The 21,586-nt window shown below is 35.2% G+C and overlaps 1 protein-coding gene across 1 annotated transcript in view; it reads right to left on the reverse strand.

Moving 5' to 3' along the window:
- The window catches only part of PTGFRN (prostaglandin F2 receptor inhibitor), a 93,230-nt gene extending 71,855 nt beyond the window's left edge, over nt 1-21,375 (reverse strand). The window contains exons 1-3 of the mRNA XM_070943640.1: nt 21,187-21,375; nt 1,408-1,497; nt 773-800 (exon numbers count right to left, since the gene is read on the reverse strand). Coding sequence (XP_070799741.1) covers nt 773-800; nt 1,408-1,497; nt 21,187-21,375 — 307 coding nt within the window. The remainder of the gene's footprint in view (nt 1-772; nt 801-1,407; nt 1,498-21,186) is intronic.
- Between the last annotated feature and the right edge of the window lie 211 nt (nt 21,376-21,586).

Raw genomic sequence — 21,586 nt, forward strand, 5'->3', positions numbered from 1 at the left:
TAGTCTCTACCATATTCTACTTCTCCTGAAGACTAGGTATTTTCAAGACCTATCAAGTGATTTTGGCAGACTCTTTATATCCTAAGAATACTAAGCAAGAGCTGCCATTTATTTTATTTTCCTTAAAAGGAAAGAAGTATTTCAGTTGCAGAGATTTTGTTCAATTTCAATTTTTAAATAAAATCATTTAAACATGTGACCCATTCCTATTCATAAATCCATATATGTTTGGCTTAGCTTTCCATAATGCTATAACAGTAGGAATCTCAAATGCTGAAAGAATCTTTTTAAAAAAAAACAAATGAAGATTTTAGTATTAAAATAATACTAACAGTATGCAGTATACACTTCCCTCTCTCCTTAAACCTTAATTCAAACAGGCAGAAGCAAATATACACCCTAGTCTTAGGAAAATATGGTAAGACAATATAACAACCCATATCTTCAGTCTCATTAAATGAAAAGACAACTTTGTTCACTGAGAAGAAAAAGAACTATATAGAAGGAATACAGCTATCCTCAAATTACAACCACTCATTTAGTGACCATTTGAAGTTACAACAGCACTGAAAAAATTAACTTATGATCATTTTTTCACTCTTAACGACTGTTGCAGCCTCCCTATGATTACATGATCAAAATTTGGGCACTTGGCAACTGGTATGTATTTATGACAGCTGTAGTGTCCTGAGATCATGTGATCACCTTTTGTGACCTTCTGCAAGCAAAATCAATGGGGAAGCCAGATTCATTTAACAACCATACTACTAACTTGAGAACTGCAGTGATTCACTTAGCAACTGTAACAAGGAAAGTCATAAAATGGAGCAAAACTCACTTTAACAATTGTCTTGCTTAGCAAGGGAAATTTTGGGTTTGATTATAGTTATACCTGTAAGTCAAAGACTATCTGTACCTTTCTTCAAGCCAACTGAATGTTTACAAAATAGTTTCAAGCATTCACATTCCAAGAATTCATCAACAGATTCTGCATTTACTTGAAAGGGATAAATACCCTCCTCCTTCCCCCAAAAAACCCCAACTCTGCCCTTCTCAATTTTTATCATTTTGTATTATGGAAAGAATCAATTTGGTTTAGTAGTTAAACAAAAGTGAGCTGGGTGATTTTGATCCAATTAGTCTCTCTTAGGCTAACCCATATTACAGAGTTGTTGTGAGGCAAATAGGAGGTGTGAGCATTATACATATTTCTTTGGGTTTGGTTTTATTTCTTAATTTAATTAATTAATTTTTATGCTGCCCATCTCCCCTATAAGGTGACTTTGAGCAGCTTACAACTTATAAAAAGGCAAATGGAAAGTATTAAAATTATGCAATTTAAAATTTAAAACTATTTTAAAAAATCAGGAGTAAGAGACGGAAGGCATAGGGATGAAGTCTTCTTACCCCATTAGACACACTCACGATATCTGCCCGTCTATCAGTGGAACAAACAGGTCTTATTTCTGTTTCAGTGCTTCCCACTACTTCACTACACTTCACACAGTACAAGCATTTAAAGTTGACATACTGAATTGCATTTCTAGCCAAGTCTATCCAGATCTTCTGTAATATGAACTGTATGAGATACTTTGGCCTACAACTTACATCAGTCCATTAACTCGGCACTATGGTAGCAGATGTCCAAAGAGTGCAGGGGGGATAACTAGTCAAGTGCACCAAATGCCATCATTTTTTTAGTCAGGAACTCTGAGTCAAGAAGGTTTAGCATCTCTTTATGGCTGCCTCATGTAGTGAACCATTGAACTGAATGTTGCAACATCTACTGAGCCATCTTAATACCGAAATACTCCAATTCAACTCTCCATATTCAGACCAGTCTTTGGATTAGTTTATCAGGAAGGACTATAAATGCACTTCAAATTGAAGTCATGCTTTCCTAAAGAAGAAAATTCTCCTGAGCGAGTCCAAAATCCTGGTTTATTCCCAGGACTTATCCTTTCTTCTCAGCCCAACATGAAAGCATGGGAATAGCTCTGATAACAAATATTCTTTGAATCACAAATGCAGCAATTGATCCCAAGACATTCAAATATACACAGCATATCTTCATTGTACTAAGCTAAAGTACAATACTCTTATAAATAGGATTCTTGATTAATGTTTTTTTCTTTTATGTACACTGAGAGCATGTGCACCACAGACAAATTCCTTGTGCGTCCAATAAAGAATTCTATCTTCTATCTAAATAGTATCTGACATGGCAATTGTTTCCATTCTGTAACTCATTAACTGCATAATCCATGGATATCTATTACAACTTTAATTTCTGACTTGATATTTCTAGCAATAATAATGCAATTCATGTATGATTGTTTCCGTTTTGCTTGCCAACAGAAAATATACTTAAATAATAATTGTTTTCCAACAATATTGAAAAAACAAAAGTGAGAGATTTCTGTAACTAATAAAACAGATTGCTACATCATCTTCATGATTATATTTTTGTAATATTTTTTCCCAAGGGCACATCCAGCCAATAACAAAAACTACATTTCACAAGGATAAAAAAAGTGGACAATGCACTTGTGGGAAAATGCTATGAAAAAAAGAATATATATTTTACTTATATCTCTGCAAAGATAGTAAAACTGGAGCACAATTTGAAAAATTATTTGAAAGTTTGCTGAAAGATCTTGAACTGGGATTCTCTTAACAAACCAATGGAAAATAAAGATGCTTTCCAGAAAAGAGATTCAACTAAAGTGACAGCAACTGTTTGTTTAATGGTTTAAAAATGTTTAATATATTTTAATCACTTTCATATTACTAAGAGTTATGATGGTTGTGAAGTAATGTTGTATAGCTAATTTTTAAAATGAAAGTTTCCAAAATGATAATGTTTTGTCCTAGTTTCAAATTCTATAAATCTTAAAACTGAACAACAGGCAGACTACACTAGAGATTTTCAAACTCCAGCCCCACAAAATTATTCAAGAATTTGGCAATCTCTTTCATAAATTAAATTACAGATTTTATCACAATTTGTCTGGGAAATAAATATATCACTTCCTAAAAAATACACAACTTTCATGATGCTTTTTTGACTTAGTCTTATAATTTGGATTATAACTTCCATCTTCTTTAGTTTTTTTTCCTAAAAATGTTTTCCATTCAACAAAAACATTGCACTAAATGTGTGAATTTCACTAAAATGTACATGCCTTCGTATACTCTCCAAGGGCTACAGCTTTTCTACTAAACATTATACCAGCCTGTGGAGGGTTCTAATAAAAGGGTAGGAACACAGGTTTCAGCATCTTCCAGAACTTGCTCCAGGCTTTGGTCCACAATTTGGCTATTAAGACAGCTGTAAGTTTACCTAGGCAGAGTTGCTTGAGCAAGCCCAAGCAATTTTTTTAAAAAAGTGATCGACTTCTAAGTTGCTTGTTATCTTCCACTTAAGGATGTGGACAATCTATAGATTCAAAATCCCTGCGCTAAACAACTGGAAATAAAATGCATGCTATTTCTATTTTTAAAAAACACAGTACTTAATATTCTAGAATCCCTTCCAAGATTATTTGTTTCCTTTTGTTTATAAAGATAAAGGTCTCTTCTCAGTTTGTATCTATGTGATTCCACTGTTACAATGAATCCTTTTGAACTTACATTTAAATTTTAATTAAAATGTTTACTTCCAAAAGATTAATTTAATTATTATACTTAAAATATATTTTTATTTATAAATATTACTTATAGTACATACAATAATCCTCAAGAAAGAGATGCAGCCTGTCCTCCATAGACTGTATCTGAATTCTAAATTAATGCGAATAGCTAAATAGCAATGGAGGAAATTATTGTTCCTCAGACAATATATATTTCTCTGTAACTTAAGCCCATTGTTTCATGTTCCGTCTTGTAGAACAACTTGAACATTCTGCCCTGACCTCTGCCTCACAGTCATTCAGATAAATGAAGACAGTTATCATGTCTACACATAATATTTTCTTCTCCAGGCTAAACATTCCAACCATCCTTTGGGATCTTTATCATCTTGCTCTGGGTAATGAAGTTTACTAATATTATTCTTAATATTCTGGTGGCCAGAACTGGACACAATATTCATGTAAGACCATATAAAACTTTATTTAATGTTAGCACAACACATCAAGCTTAGTGATACACTCTTTCAAAGAAAATTTGGATTTGAAGGTGTCATTTAACTGGAGATAACAGAGTCATGTTATGATCTGCTGTGAATTTTGTACTTTACTTTTTATTGTTGCACCATTTACTATAAGCAGCCCAGGATATATACAATAGGCAGCACATAGATACATATATTAAATAAATAAAATGCTGCAGCACAATGCTGATTTATATTTAGCTTGTAATACATTAAACACTTAGATACCATTTTTGTAGGAGTGTTGTTCAGTATATTTTCCTCAAACGAACACTCATACCTTTGGTGTATTTTTTTTTTTTACCTAAATATAAGACTTTGAGTTTCTTCTTGTTGAATTACATCTTGTGGGTATATACTTCAATATACCCCAATACTTCAGTTTATCAAGATCCTCATCAATCTTGACACTGTCCTCTAATTGCTACATTTCCTTTCACCTTGGCTTGGACTTATTAATATACACATGTGGAGTTCGCAGCAGGTATTTTTTTCTTTGAGCCCTATGAGAAAAATATCTGCCACTACCTAGAATTGAACTCTCAACCTTTCAAAAATAGGAAGTGACCATCTTCACCACTAGGCAACCACACCACTCTTGTCTATATATAGTCTATATCCGTGATGGCGAAGGTGGCACGTGGAGTCATATTAGTGGGCATGCCAGCTCAGCTCTGGGGTGCATGCGCGTGCTGGCCAGCTGATTTTCGGGCCTTCTGGGCCCACCAGAAGTAGGGAAACAGGCTGTTTCCTGCCTCTGGAGGGCCTGGCGGAGGTGGGGAAGACCCGTTTTTTTTTCTTACCTGGCTCCAGATCCTCTCTGTGTATCTGGGAATGGCGAAAACAGCCTTTCCCACTTCCTTGGAGGCCCTACAGAGGCTCAAAGGGCCCATTTCCCCACTCCCGGTGGGACAGGAAGTGACATTTTTTTCCTGTCCCCAGCCTCCAGAGATTCCTAGAGAGGCTCCTACAGACTCCTACAGAGGCTCCTAGAGACTCCTAGAGAGGTTCTGGAGGCTGGGGACAGCAAAAAATGTCACTTCCTGTCCCACCGGGAGTTGGGAAATGGGCTTCTTCAGCCTCCATAGGGCCTCCAAGGGAGTGGGAAAGGCTGTTTTCGCCGTTCCCAGATACACAGAGAGGATCTGGAACCAGGTAAGAAAGAAAAACGGGCCTACCAGGCCATCATGTGCCAGGAGCGGGGGGGGAGGGGGTTGCACACACATGCGCGTGGGCACGTGGTGCGCGACCCTCCCCCGCCCCCCCCCTCTCCTGGCACGCGATGGCAAAAAGGTTAGCCATCACTGGTCTATATCCTAATCTAATCCAATCTATATTTTGTCATCTTCCTTAGCAAATCTCATGAACAACTTTGGTTGAAAGTCTTTTTTGACTACAAAGTACTGTATATTATGTCCACCATATTCCACTGGTCAACAACAATGGTCACTTTATCAAAACTGGATATCAAATTAGTTTGGCATGATATATTCTTCATAACCAATGCTGGTTCTTGCCAAGCAATGCCTGACTGTTTAATAATTTGTTGCACAATTTGGTGAGTATTCACATCAAACTGACCAATCTGTAATTACTTTGATTCTTTTAAGTTTTTTGTCCTTTTGTAGAACAGGAATATTATTGTCCTTCTCTATAGTAGTTTTCTGGCACTAGGCCTATACTCAAGAATCTCATAAACATCACAAAAACAGATGTGAAATGACATATGCAATTTACTTCAAAGTTTATGTTAATGCAATCAATCTGGCCTCATATATTTAAAGTTCTTTATGATAGGTTATTCCTAACTGTGTTTTTACTTGGGTTGGTATTCTCTCCATTTGTCAAATGTTTCACTTAAGTGCCTTTGAAAAGAGTACTAGAAATTGATCGGCTCTTCCGTCTGCTCATCGCCTAATGTCATCCTATAATTATTTTTTAACAGCAGCCTCACTATTACCCTTTTTACAGTATGGCATTTAGATTCCCTTCCAAACATAAGTTTGTTTTGTGCTTCAGTTTTTCTAAGTTTCTTTCTCCAGGTATTAGGTATTTGTACTTCAGTTATAGGAAAAAATTAGGCAACTCTGAAGGTATCCTTAAATGAATAGAAGCTGGCCCAGATTTCTATAGGATACAAAGGCAACTTTAAAATTTGAACTATGAAAAGCAATGTAGTCATTTTTTTACAATTTATTTATTTATTAAATTTTTATAGCTGCCCATATCACATGTGACTCTGGGTGATGCAATTATAATTTTAAGCAAATACACATGTACCAAGAATTATAGTTGCATATTTTAAGAAAAACTTGAAACATATAACTTCTGAATCAAACTGAATAAAATATCCTGTTTAACAGTTATCATACATTTCATTGGCTTTATTTACTTTCTCTTCTAAACCTATACATCAGCTACTCTTTTTGGTACATCATTTTATAAAGAACTACTTCTGGACAAAGATCCAGTCAAAATCTTCACTAAAAATTAAGAGAAAATAGACTCTGGAAAACGTTAGAATTTTCAAAGGTTATACATTTATTATTTCTATATCTATTGATTGGTTCATATTAGCATTCTCTTCTTTTGATATATAACGATACCTACCTATAATAAAATCAAAAATGAGGTGCTGTATAATTTTCCTTTTTTCAACTTGTTGTGTTAGGACACCATGGGCAAATTCCTGAGAATAAATGGCCTTATAATAATTTTTATTATTATTTATAATTATAATTATTATAATTATTATTTATTATTATGTGAAATAATAATTTGGACCATAAGAAAGCTGAGCGCCAAAGAATTGAGGCCTTTGAACTATGGTGCTGGAGAAAACTCCTGCGAGTTCCCTTGGACTGCAAGGCGATCAAACTGGTCAGTCCTAGAGTAGATCAACCCTGACTGCTCTTTAGAAGGCCACATCCTGAAGATGAAATTAAAATACTTTGGACACCTAATGACACCTATTTTTATATCCATCCTCACATTGGTTAATTATGTAATTATGTAATACAGTTGTTTAATATAAATTCAACATTTTAATATAAATCAGTTATATAACTATCTTTTTTGTATATTAATCAATATGAACATGAATATTCCAATTATTTCCATGCAATCCAATTTCTTACAAATCAATTAATTATATTTACCAATAATAATAAACCAAATAATTTCCTCCATATATTCCTCCAAACCACAACTTAACCATTTCTGCTTTCAACACAATATACAATTAATAGTATTTCAATTATTACAATTCCCTAGTTAAATAGAGCTTTTTTTCTTTTGTGTTTTAAAATCTTGAATCTCCTCTTTTGCCCTAAATTTCCCATTGTTTGCAGTTTTGCACCTACCTTTTTTGGTGAGGAAAAAGAAAAAGAAATCTCTCTCTGCCTCATTTTGTCACGTTGCAACAAAGACCCTGCTTTACTTTCAGTTTCATTTTTTCAGCATAGGTAGGGGAAAAAAATTCAGCTTCTCTCTTTGCAGCTAGCAACAGAGCCCTCCGCAAAACAGCTGAGAGCAAATCAGCTGAGAGTCCAGAGGCTGATCAAATCAACTTATGGTAATTAACCTATCCTGAAGCTGAAAGGGGCTGTTATTTTCTATTTTTGCAGGCACCGGTCTTCTCATTTGTTTTCTTTTAATACTGATCAGCTGTAGGGCAGCCCTTTGAAGCCCCACAGCAAGAATTTAAACGGTTTGTTTCCCTCTAGCCATCAGCTGGGACTCAGGAGGCAGCAATAGATTGGGAGTGGGCGGGGTAAACGAATGGTGATCCAACAGAGGCAGAGGGTGAGGGTGAGTGAAGGCGTAGGGGGGCAAGAGAGGGCTTTGGCGACCCCTGTGAAATGGCCATTCAACCCCCAAAGGGGTCGTGACCCCCAGGTTGAGAACCGCTGCTCTAAATGTTGTTACAAGCCTGGGTTGGTTGTCACTCACCCGGCTTCAGAGAGCTCCATTTCAATCCACTTTCCTCCTGCACATCTCTTAGTCCAGTTGTCCCAGCTTCGTGGCAGCCACCATGGCTGCCGCCCCCCACCACTGACTCACAGAGGGTTCCCTCTGACCTCCGAGGAACTTGCCTGTTCCTCTTGGTCATCCGAGGTGCCCTCTTTCTTCCCCATCCCTGCAGGATGGTTCCGGTCCAAATTGGCGGCGGTTTGGCAACCGGGGTTTTCGCGGTGCTCATCAGAGCCCGCTATTTCCCTGACTGTCTCGCCGCGACGCCAAACCAGAAGTCCTTTCCAGGATACTTGACTGTCTTGCTGAGAGCCTCCAAGCAATTAAATAATGTGGTCCTCAAAGACAAAAGCTTCGCAATTTGCATGGACAGACAAACAGACAGAGGGTTGGATTATGGAGGGCGACGGGACTTATTTTGAGTTATTGAAAGCCATAATTATTCCTATAGAATCATTTATAAGAAGAATTATGAGACCTGAGTGGAATTTTAGATTGTCAAATTCTGCTTAGTTATTTCAAATGTAAGAACTAAAACAGATCCTCAGCTAGTCCTGCATACGATTTCCATTCCTCTGCTTTTAAATTTTAATATTGATCCCTTTGGCAAGCAACTGTAGCATGGATTAGACTACCCATTATTTAAATATGGCAGCTTTTTTTCAGCATTTTAATTGCCTTGTCCTGTCAATATTTCCAAATAAATATGATATGCCTCTGTACAAGATCGCAAATTATATTCTTTATGGATAAACTATAAGGACCTTAAAAAAGTGATGTATTAACTTCTATCATGTTGCAAACTCATTCACTTAAATTACGGTTTTCTAGCAGATTCAGTTATGCTTTGTGGCTGATGAGAATAATCATCGTTTAATAATTATAAAGGGACAAATTGTCCACTACTGTATTCTCCAGCAACAGAGAGGTTTTTTCAAAGGATAATGCAAAGGATAACTTGTGAAAGAGAATTAGCCTGAGAATAATTGCTTAAAATCTATTTTTCTATCAGCTTGAAATAACATCAATTGCATCTTAAACACAATCTCAGAAAAGTGATCATAGACTAATAGTAATGGATTGAAGCTGTGTTTGGATTAGAGCAATTAAGGAAAAACAGATAAGGAGATTCACACTCTCATCTGTGCTCATCCTTCCTAACAAAACCATTCTGACTGGTTTGATACTTGGCTAAATTAGTATTTGATATTATTCTTTTAACTCCCATATTTTTAATAAAAGAAATAATTATCAGGCTATTTACAGGGCTGTTACATGGTTCACTGATATAGACAATAAAATGTTTTGACAAGTATCAATCACAGTGTCGTAAGGGAATGAAATAGACTTTTGCCATTTTAAAAAAGCCAAACCTAATCCTTCTTATTTAGAAGTTCAGTTCATTCAGAGTTAACTCTCTTTGTCCTATGTATGTACTTATGCACATTCATGCTAACTGCTCAAGCCATATTATTTCAGTCATATTTGTGCAGATGCAATGACAGAATTACAAGTTGCATTAGCTACAAAGTTACTGTACTGGCTGGATATTACACTCCATGACACCTGTGCATAAGAAAATAACGAACTGCGGCTGTTTCATTCCACTGAAACCCCATCACCTTCCCAGAATATTCTGTTGGTTTTAAACAAGGTGACTTACAATTGTGCAATTTGTCATCAGAATATAAGGAGATTTTTCAGGTCCTTCAACATTAAGTGAAGGCACCTGCCCTGTGGAACGAGCTGCCTCCTGGAATACGATTGATCCCGGACCTCCGGACCTTCCGTAAAGCCCTGAAGACGTTTTTATTCCACCAAGCCAGCCTAGCCTAAATGGTTTTTAATTGGGATTTTAAATTTTATGGATTTGGAGGTTTTAAATTGGGAAGCTAATTATTTAATTCTTTTTAATTATCTTAACGTTTGTATTTGTATGTTTTTTAATTTTGGCTGTTCACCGCCCTGAGTCCCCTCTGGGAGAAGGGCGGTATACAAATTAAATTAATAATAAATAAATAAATAAATAAATAAATAAATAAATAAATAAATAAATAAATAAATAAGTGGAACTCTTTAAAGTTGGATATACTACTTTTGGCAAGAATGTGTGCGACTTTTGGCAAGAAAGATTATAAAGATGATTAACAGAAGAGTACCCACTGGAATCTGTATATTTTTTATGTTAATACTTTTACACAAATAATTCTGCAAATCACAGAGGCAACCAAACACATAAATTATTGTAAACCAGCTTCTTCATCATTATATTAAAAAAGAAAAACATGCTTATATTGGCACAGGTTCTAGTCAGTGGCCAAACAATCCACAACTTAACTTCTAAGTATAACACTGCTTTAGCGTGGAGATGTAGCTGGACCTTGTAATCCATTATGTCACTATCCAGAGTTTCACATATCTGAGATTGATAAAGTTCAAATATCAATGCCACATGTATAAAGGCTTTAGTATATTCTCAATTTCAGCCTTGCTTTTTTATTATATTATGCATGAACAGAATGATAAGTGGGATTTTGGCTACATATTTTAGTCTTTAGTCTTTATGGGTTAGGGTTATGTTGTTTATTCAGTGTAAACTCTTTCAGCCATCTGGATCAGAATAAGTATGAGGCTCTACAAAGCCTCCTTGCAGCAATTTGGCTTCTTCAGAGTGACCCACCTACTAGCAATGAAGAAATTTACCCTAGTCACAGCATGCAATTCAGGCTGGCTTCCACTCTGTGTGGTCTTTCACAATCTCAGTTTAGAAGCCTCTCAGGCACTCAAGCTACCTAGAAACCAATGAATAATATTGACTGTTTCCTAATACGATTTGATTGCTTATTTGTACCCTATGACTATGATTAAGTGTTATACCTTATCATTCTTGATCAATGTATCTTTTCTTTTATGTACACTGAGAGCATATGCACCAAGACAAATTCCCTGTGTGTCCAATCACACTTGGCCAATAAAGAATTCTATTCTTTCTTCTTCTATTCTATAATGTTGTTGTAATAATAATGTTGTAAGAGTAAGGTGATACACCCCACATCATGAGCTGAAATCCAGAGAAGGTGGGCAGTTGCTGAGAAAGCACATGAAGTGCAACCACATTGACATAGCAATCTCCCATAATCTAACAAGGAGGAGGAACATAAATAGGTACATAGTGCAAATGACAACTATAGGAGGAAGAACTATGATGTGATTATACATGGAAGAAAATGACCACATTTACAATCTACACTCCGACCTTTTTCCTTTTTCTTTTTCCTAAAATTTTGTTATAAACATAAAGTCATTCCCCAAGCTGATAAAAAGTATTGATATAGAAAAGTGAAATACATCTACCTCTATCCCCCAATGAATTGGGATTATCATTTCTGTTTCATATCAATTTCTTTCATAGAAAACTCTAGCCCTATAACAAATCAATATAAATGTATAACATTTATCCAACAATGGATATATTATTAAAAAGTTAGCCAATATAATGCCTGCCCAAACAAAAATAAAAGCAGTCTTAATTAACTTCCTATATATTCTATTCAAGGATTAATTTAAAATCGATAGCATGTTTTGGGTGAGACTAAGCTTACATACTGTACATACTAGATTTTAATACAATGTCTATATGTTTTATGACTTTTTCCACAAAATCTTAGTTTCTTTCTGAAAGTTGGTACAATTTAAGTAGCCTTCATGCTGATGCTATGCAGATGTCTACTATTTTGGTTTATGAATCCTGCATGGCTCTGTGGATTGACCTTCCATCATTTGAACTATTTGGGGCTCTTGCTCATATGCATGAGTATTTTCTTATATACAGCAGCTCATTACACAATAAAAACTTCCTGCCAATGGTTTTACTCTATATATCATATATGAAGAAGAGGACTAAATCATATATATGATTTTAAATACAGAGAGATTAATTTAATCTTATACTTGGATTCTTGAGAAAAAATAAAATTGGACTAAAACAGAAAATTTAGCAAATTTGCTTGATTAAAGAATTATAATCCTGATGGGCGTAACAAGTAGCCAGTCATTCTTCCTCCAATCTTTTAGACTAGCCTCAAAGATTGCCAATGCCAGCATAATGGCCTTCAAATGAAACAGTATAAAGAGTACAAATGTTCAATATATTGACACAATAAACAGGAAAATATATAGCAAAATATGCAGCTCTAAATTGTTGAGACACAATCCGAATTATTTTTCATATCTAAACTTCAATTGCCCTATATTAAAAATCCACATAAAATTCCTATTTCTTTTCAATTTTCAATATATACTTGCTAAAAACTAAAAAAAATAATTTGTATCATAATACATAATTAAGCAAAGAATAATTCAAAAACTCCTTATCAACTGGGACTACTTTCTCCTTGTTGAGTCTCAAATGTCCAATTTTTGAAACTAATGTTATTTCTCTGATAACAGATGGCTAGACTTTGACAGTCGCTCATATGTCTCATCTCAATATGAAACCACCACATCACTTTCCATAGCTGAGCTCCAACAGAAAGTTTAATATTAAACAAAATTATAGTTCATTTATTTGAAATGAGAAACCCAAACAAAACTCAGAGGAGCAAAACTCAAGACACTGTATCTTAACAGAAGTCATATATATATATATATATATATATATATATGTCTTCTTAAGTTTTCACGGGTGTGCATATGCAAAAAATTAAAATCTCGGGTGTTTTCCCGCGTCATTATAAATAAGTTTCGCCAGAACAGTGGCAAAAGAGGAACATCTCAACAAAAGAATAATCAGGGAGGCCATCAAAATTGAAAAGAGGCCGCAGAATATGAACAGATGAGACAACGCCTCTAGGTTATCAAATATTTGGGGACCTGCACTGAGAGAAACTCGAGTGTTAACATCAGAAGAGAGGCAGAGATTCCAACAAGCAACCAGTGGTGTTGTAAGGCCTGCCAGAATTCTTCCTTCTTTGCAGAGGGTGGCTAGCAATAGGGAGAGAGAGAGGATTGAGCCAGAAGATAGGCTGAGATCTCAACTAACAATCAAGGGTGCTGTGATGCCTACCAGAATCCTTTCCCCTCTACAGCAGACAGATAATAATAGAGAATCTGAGAAAGTTAGGCCTGTAACACGAAGCCAAGCAACTAGGAGGAGGAAGCAGGAAGAAAAACTGTTGTCCTCCAATCGGAACACAGAGTTGCAGACTAGCCAGCATACATCAGCAGCAGCAAATATAGATAAGCGACAGCTCCGGCCCCGCAACAGAGAACCCATAGCTTCTACATGAAACAGAGCCTGAAGATGACAGGGTTGTGAGCCTGTCGAAACATTGTTTTAAGAAAAACTTTTAAAGTCACTGGTAGGGTTTTAGCTGAAGTTTTAAAGGACCTTGCAGAGTGTTCTGTAAGGATTTTTAGAAGATTTTAAGCTGGGATTTTAACCAGGATTTTAAATATTTTAACCAACTTATTTATAATGACGCGGGAAAACACCCGAGATTTTAATTTTTTGCATATATATATATTACTTTTCTAGTCAGGGTTTTTTTTCCTATGTAGCTCAAGAAGTTTGTGTAGCCATAGTGGGGTGATATCTCAAATAACCACTTTCAGGCTTTATCAGAAATTTTGTGTTGTCTGTTCTGAGACTTATGGGAAACTGGGATAGTACTATTTCTGTCTTATGAGACTTCTTCAGCCAGCCACACCCATATTTTATGACTCCTCCCTGTAAAGGTCAAATTTTTATTTTTATTTTGTTCTTTTTAATTCATTGGTTCAAATGTATAATACTTTTCTAGTCAGGTTTTTTTTTTTCCTATGTAGCTCAAGATGTTTGTGTAGCCATAGTGGGGTGATATCTCAAATCACCACTTTCAGGCTTTATCAGACAAAATAAGGGAAGAAGTTGGTCCAACACCTTAAAGCCACAGGACATGATATTGACTTTAAAAAGACCAGAACTATCGCCAAAACTGAACACTTTAACAACAGAATAATCAGAGAAGCCATCGAGATAGAAAAACGCCCACACAGCATGAATAAACGAGACGATACTTTCCGCCTACCAGCCATTTGGAAACCCGCCCTTATTGAAAAACGACTCCCTAACACGACGAATGACACCAGACCCACACTCACGAGAGCCACACAGGATGTCACCACCACACATCCATGCAGAAAGCAGACTCAAACCCACACTGATAATGAGCCACGACCAAGGACCAGAAGCCAGACCGCAGCTGCATCATTAGCCACTTTAAACCCCTCCAATCCATACATGAAGCAGACTGACACCCACCATAAAGAGCTCGCACGGCCACAAACACGAAGCCAAACAACAACAACGCAGCTCACCAGCTCAAATCCCCCTGCAACTCAGACTAAGCTGAGCACAACCAAGCCCCCACCCAAACAGAACACACCCCCATCCAATCAGAGCACAACCAACCCCCCATCCAATCAGAGCACAGCCAAGCCCCTAACCAATCAGAACACACCTCCACCCAATCAGAACACAGCCAAGTTCCCACCCAATCAGCTCACACCCCCACTAGCAGTTAAAAGGAAGAGACAGCTGCGATCTCACATTGCTCCTGGAAGCACGAAGCCGAGAACACCAGCCTGAAGATGACGAATGAGACTTCGTTGAAACGTCGCCAAGACACTTCCAATTTTACATGGGAGAAGACCCGAATAACCAAAGACCTACATATATATATATATATATGTATGTATGTATGTATGTATGTATGTATGTATGCATATTTCATACCTACCCAACTCTACTTAGTTTTTCAGTTTAAGCAGACATGATCGCCTTGGGACATAAGGGAATGCTGCTCATTTAAGAATGGCCAAATCCAGCACTCAAAGCTTTTTCATTGACATAAATCAACCTCTGCTTCAGTTACAGCAGATAATGTTAAATTATTCATAAATACTTTATAGAAAAAGTCTACAACCAAGGAAATAAAAAAACAAAAAACAAAAGCACAATGAAGTCTAAGATCTGCAAGGGTTTTGATTACTAATGCTTAACACAAAGAAAAAGAATACCTTGTGCTAATCTGGTGCTAATTTGTAATCTTTTTACTTCAACGACATATATTTAAATTAGTCCCTTTTCTCCAGAGACATGATTTGATTTGCATCAAATCCAGGAAAGCAAAAGAATTTCAACAATTTTGCTTAGACTACCAGATAAGGACATGACAAACCCCTCAGTGTGACAAATCACAATGTTGTAACCTTATTGGTTCTATATCCCTAGTCCAGGCATGACTCCTAACAATACTCTTAATGTTAGGGCTCCTAATATTAGGACTTCCAGTGAATATGGTCAACTGAACAATCCTGAAAGCTCTTTCTGAACCGAAGCATTTCAATTTACAAATCAAGGAATTGTGTTCCACAAGTTTAAAGTTTATGAGTCTCCTGGGTTAGGGAAGAGTCCCATAAACACCCCAAAGGATCCTCCATAATGGGGTTTGCAAAGAGACTGCAGCAGCACTCCAACATAGATGGATAAGTCATCTATAAACTGGAAAGTTTTAGAAACGGAAAGCAATCATTTCATTGTTAAAAAAGCAGTGGTTTTGGAATTTATTTTTCAAATAGGCAATAACTTGTGCTTTTCACTTCTTAAAACACTTGATTTGATTTTTACATTTACTAAGAGGCTCTTGAAGATATGCACCATTTTGCGGATATCATTGTTGTTGAATGAGGAGGAGATTTGCCGGAGGTAAGCTAAAATAAGGAAGTGGGCAAGCTTTCTTTTTCTTGTTTTGATAGAGGAATATAAAAAGTTCCTCATTTTTAATGAATTTGTCACCTTTATTTGACAGTGGGTGTTTTAGGTTGTTGTGGGAAACTGCAATCTTCCAATTTTAATGTATTGGCCAGGAGATACCAGCTGATCTACATTTTTTTTTTAAGTTTTATTCTTTGGCCATAAGAGGGAGATAAAGAACAGAAGATGTTGCAACATGGAAGGCATTTAAACCAGATGGAGATTGCGAAAATTATTTTGCAAGAATATTTAAACAAAACAATTCACTTGATTGATCAACTATGTTCCAAAAACATTATGAAAGTGTAGCAAGAGAAATCACTTAACTAATTGGAAGAAAGATGAGTAATTAAGAAATATAGCCAAGTGTATAAAATTATCAAACCACTGAAGCTACTACACAAGTATTTGACGATGCAAAGGACAACTGTACTTTTGGAATATAAATCTGACACCAACAGTGCCTACTATGAAGATGGTTTAATTACAAACCAACTAAAAGAAGAGTTACAAGTAAATCTACAATCCTCAAGAGAACAAGTTTGAGATCTCCAAAATTGAAATGGAAATTGACAATGCTGACATATTTGTTTCAAAAAAATCATATTGGAGAATCTCTTGAGAAAAAAAGAAATGTATATTTTATTCAATATAAATTCTGATGAAGAAAAATATTTTATTTTATGAGGACAAGCTGGAGGAAGTGACTTAAATATTAAGTTAACTGGAGTTAGGATGGTTTTTCTATTGATTTGACATATGTAATTAAAAGAAAGTTCCAATGGACTGTTTTGTGCTTATAAGGTAAGTTTGAAAATGAGTTTTTTCTTTCTTTCTTTATATATAATGCTTGAGTAATTCCGAAGGCTTGCAAAGTATTATTGAAAGTGAATTTGAAAGAATGTCAGTTATAAGGAAGTTTTAAAAGATGCATTAGAATTGATTTTTAGTTATAAAGATGGAACTTTTTAAAAAATGTTTAGAATCTTAAAATGAATGTAAGAGATTTCCCTTTAGAGTTAAAGAATTTGATAGAGAATTGTGTTATGGTAAATATAAATTATGATAATTTAGAAATTATCTATTTAATAAATGTAAATAATAATATATATATATATCACTTTCCACAACAGGAGTAAACAGAAAAAAATAGATTTGGTTAAGATGGCAATATAAACTATGTTCAACAAAGAGATTTTAATTAGTCTTGTTTATATTGGGATATTGCTTCTGAACTTTATGCTCAAAATAGAAAAAAAATAAATTTAGAATTTTAATGATTTAATAATTGTGTAGCTATAGAACTATCTTGTAATAATTATAGATAATATAAAAAGTTGGTCATAAATGTATTAAAATTTTACTGTGTTAGAAAGAGTCAAATGTCAACACCTATTTTCTTGTCTCCTTTATCTTGCACTTTCCTCTTTTTAAAAATCTTTTATTTCATTGTATTTTATGCTGTAATAAAACTAAATAAAACTTTAAAACAGAAAAAGACAAAATACAAGAAAAAATTATATACATATAAATTTATATATACACAATTCTAAATATATTTGACTAATGCCAATAGTATTCAAATATATATTTCTAATGCATTTATATGACTATCTTTATGTATTCAATATAAATGAGTCCCATATTTCATTATACTTATCTATACAAAGTCAATGTCTATAGGCAACCTGCTTCTAAGTAGCAAGTACAATCAGTTATTCAATTCACTGAACAAATGGAATCATTTATCTTTCCAATGCTCAAAATCAGTCTGAGAGCTATAATAAGCTCATGGAAAATCCATTTATGTTGTCCAATTATCAAGTATAATTCAAAAGATATTATCCTCTGAAAAATTTAGCTTTTGTCATGCAATCATATTTATGTGTCTTTTCAATTGTTGCTATTAAAATGGGCTCGATTATATAAATAACCACATCACATCCAGGGAGGAAACTATCACTATGAAGTCACATTTTTTTCACCAAATTGTTGGAGTTTATGATTTGTTTTTATATTTCTTCACTTTACATCTTAAGTATTCCCTAAGGGAACACAATGGCTCAGCAGTTAAAGATGCTGATCTTATCAGCAGGAAAACTGAGGTCCTGGGTTCAAGGCTCAACTCCTGCATTGAGGGATAAACTCCCATTACTCATCCCAGCTCCTGCCAATTTAGCAGTTCGAAAGCATGCAAAAGTGAGTGAATGGGTACCACTTCAATAGGAAGGTAACAGTGTTCCATGTGCCCAGTGTATAGTCATGCCATCCACAAAACCACAATTGGACAATGCTAGCTTCTTCAGCTAAGAAATGGAGATGAGCACTCATAGAGTCAGACACAACTGGACAGGGGAAACCTTTACCTTTAAGTATTCCCTGATTTATCAATGCCATGATTAGGTACAGCAAGGCCACCAGAATTACCACTGTATCTACTGACATTATTTATTGGAATAATTTATTTTAGGATAACATATTATAGCAATAGCAATAGCATTTAGACTTATATACTGCTTTACAGTGCTTTACAGCTGGTTCTAAGAACTTTACAGAGTTAGCATATTGCCCCCAATACTCTGGATCTTCATTTTACCAATCCAGGAAGAATGGAAGTAAAATCGAAGCTGGTGAAAATTGAACTACTGGCAGTTAGCTGACAGTTGGCAGAATTAGCCTGCAATACTTCATTCCAACCACTGTGCCATCATGGTTCTTTATATCCTTTTATATCATCTATTGAAAGATATTCTTCTAAAATCTGCTTTTACAGTCAGTCCAGTATATAAAAATTGACATTGCTGTAAACAGACTACAGAACCTGGTTTTCAACAAGCAAGTTGGCATTCTCTTTGATTATATATCCCTTGGGGGTCACTTCACAAAAACAAAGACTATTTTGTTTTACATAAGCAAACAAAATTGTTCTTAGTAAATACTTACACAAGCAATACTAGTCTGACAATGCATTCATATAGCTGCTCAAGTTATTGATATAACAATAGTTTCTGTATCTGATCCACCAGTTCTCATATTGTACTTCAATTTACATTAAAATTGTCAGGATTGGTCCTGCTCACATGTAAAGAACCTGGTTTTAATTGAGTCAACTCTCAGGAGCATGATTCTCAAAGCACTTAACAACCCTTTATACAGATGTTGGGAATGTCACTACACCAAAGAATTTCAGAAGGGAAGGAAGTGATTCTAAGCAATACAGTATGTAAAAAACATTTAGAAGAAATAAAAGAAAAATAAATCTTTCTTGATGGCACAGAATTTCCATTGCTTACTGTAAGGTTTCTGTATTTATTCCTATCAGAAATCTCATTATTTCTGACAGGTACTCAATGAATGTGAGGAATTCTAGCTATTTTTTAATTCAGCTTTTTTCTTCATTGTGCCTTTATCTTGGAAATGTCATGAAGTTGAAATAATCTGTTTTCCCAAATCTTGTTATACCACTTGCTCTCCCAAACTAAAAACATCCTTGCTATAGTAAAAGGTGTTTTAAAAAAAAAAAATCAAAGAGAGTGATTTGTTATATTTTAGATGTTGCTGAGAAAAATTACCAGCATCTCTCACACTGGCCATATTTCATAGTCAGTAATTACAGTTTTCTACCTATGTATGCAGGCTTACCTTTTCTTTTCAACAGTTTCACAACTTTTATTATTTCCTTTACATCATTTTATTTCTGAGAGACAAGTTTTTATAATCCTACTCTTCAACCTATCAATTATCATACAAATCTCTGGAATACTTCCCACATTTCAGATTAAATCTCAAATTACTTTAGCAATCAATTTTTAATTCCATTTACTCTGCTAAAGGCCCTTCGTTTAGCTTTTTTTCCCCACTTCCAAACCATGGCTTATTAGCGTCAAAATTATTTTGCATTTTCTTGTTAATCTGGTTACTTTGACTACATCGGGATGTCAAACTGGCGGCCCACGGGCTGGATGCTTCACGTGCAGCCTATGCCCACCCCAGCTCCTCAAAGGGGAAAACGGTTGCGATACATCACATGATGGCAACATGACACTTTGAGTTTGACACCCATGGATTATGTTTTCTATAGCTTACCTTTTTTTTTCAATATACATATCAAACCTTTCATATTTTTTTGCAGCAATAATTTTATATACATTGTTTTCAGCCGCCATTTCCTAATTCTACCAAGCATTTCTCTTTCATATTTTCCATTAAGAAAACCACACATATTTCTGTGACAGTGGAATGTTACTGTGGATAACTTCCAATGTAATTTGCCCCAAGAATATTCTCAGTCAATCCTTATATCCAAATCAGAGCAAGCAGACAAACCACTCAGTTCAGCTAACAATATAACTTGATGTTTCTTTGCTTGTTTATTAAACATTGCCAAAACTGAAAACCAGTTAACCAGCAAAAACAAGGAGAGTCATAAATAAGAGGCAAAAAATTACATTGTCTTATATCTGTATCAGAAGGACAGAACTTTCAGTTGTCAGAACCTTTATATTAGAAGGACTGAACTGGGTAATTATCATAGATTGTATGATTTCATTCTTTTTCATATAAAACAGCAAAAGAATAGAGATGGAAAATAACACACCAGATGATCCCTCCTCTATTCTGGATCCTGAAGGAAACAATTTGGAAACAGAATGATACAGCCCATGTCCCATCTCATCAGCTCTGTGCACTAAACTGCGTGTGGCAATTGGTTGCACCATGTGCGTCATTTTGTGCTTTTTTTGAGCCTAAAGAAGCAATATGTAGGTGATACCTTAGTGGGAATGTTTGCCATTATATCATCTGATATACATCGGTTTTCATTTGCTCTTATTTTTTTTGCACATCCACATATCGCAGTCAACATGTCCATTTCATAATATGTATGCATTACAGTTCTCATATATCCTGTACTGTCCTCAAGTAAAGTGGTTGTTGTCTGCTTCTTTTTTTCTGAAATCTGGTAGTTATCTGTGCAGTCATGCAAAATCCCTGTATGTTTGTTCTATAGCACAGTATTCAGCTTCTGCAGATAATAGGGTTACAAGGCTTTGTCTCTTATTGTACAAAGTGATAAGTATACCTCACAACCACATGGTGGTTGATTTCTTATCAGATTTATCTTGATCTGAAACTGAAACTCTATACAGTACCCAATAGGTTTCGGATCATTAGATATAGGAAATTTTAAATTAAAGTCTATAGTTGCTTCTAAGTATCTGATGACTCTTTTAACCGCTCTCCATTCTTCTACTATTGGCTCACTTACCTTTCTACTGAATTGAAAAACATTGGGCACGTTGGGTTGTTCACAGATGCAGTGTATACTAGTTTCCCACAGCTGATGTTCATTACTTGCCAATTTGTTTTGGTTTCTTCCTTTGTTCAAGTATCCAATTTTCATGAATGTGCTTGACTGCTTTGCCTCAGGAACTTGATTTGGTCCATTCTCTTTCATGTTTGATTGAGCAAGCGCACTCCACATTTCAGTTCCAAGATAGCAACTAATTACCTCTAAGATATGTCATTTCCAGTTGATGATTATGAATCATTATTTTCAACTTCTAGTGACCATAAAGATTTTCTCAATAACAATTTATCCCTAACCTAGTCTTCTATTACTTCATTTCTTCTACTTTCTATCAACTTAACTCTACTACTACGCTTAA

Source organism: Pituophis catenifer, unplaced genomic scaffold (assembly GCF_029215685.1).
Source record: "Pituophis catenifer annectens isolate HBS135680 unplaced genomic scaffold, rPitCat1.0.hap2 SCAF_4, whole genome shotgun sequence".
Taxonomy (NCBI): Eukaryota; Metazoa; Chordata; class Lepidosauria; order Squamata; family Colubridae; genus Pituophis; species Pituophis catenifer.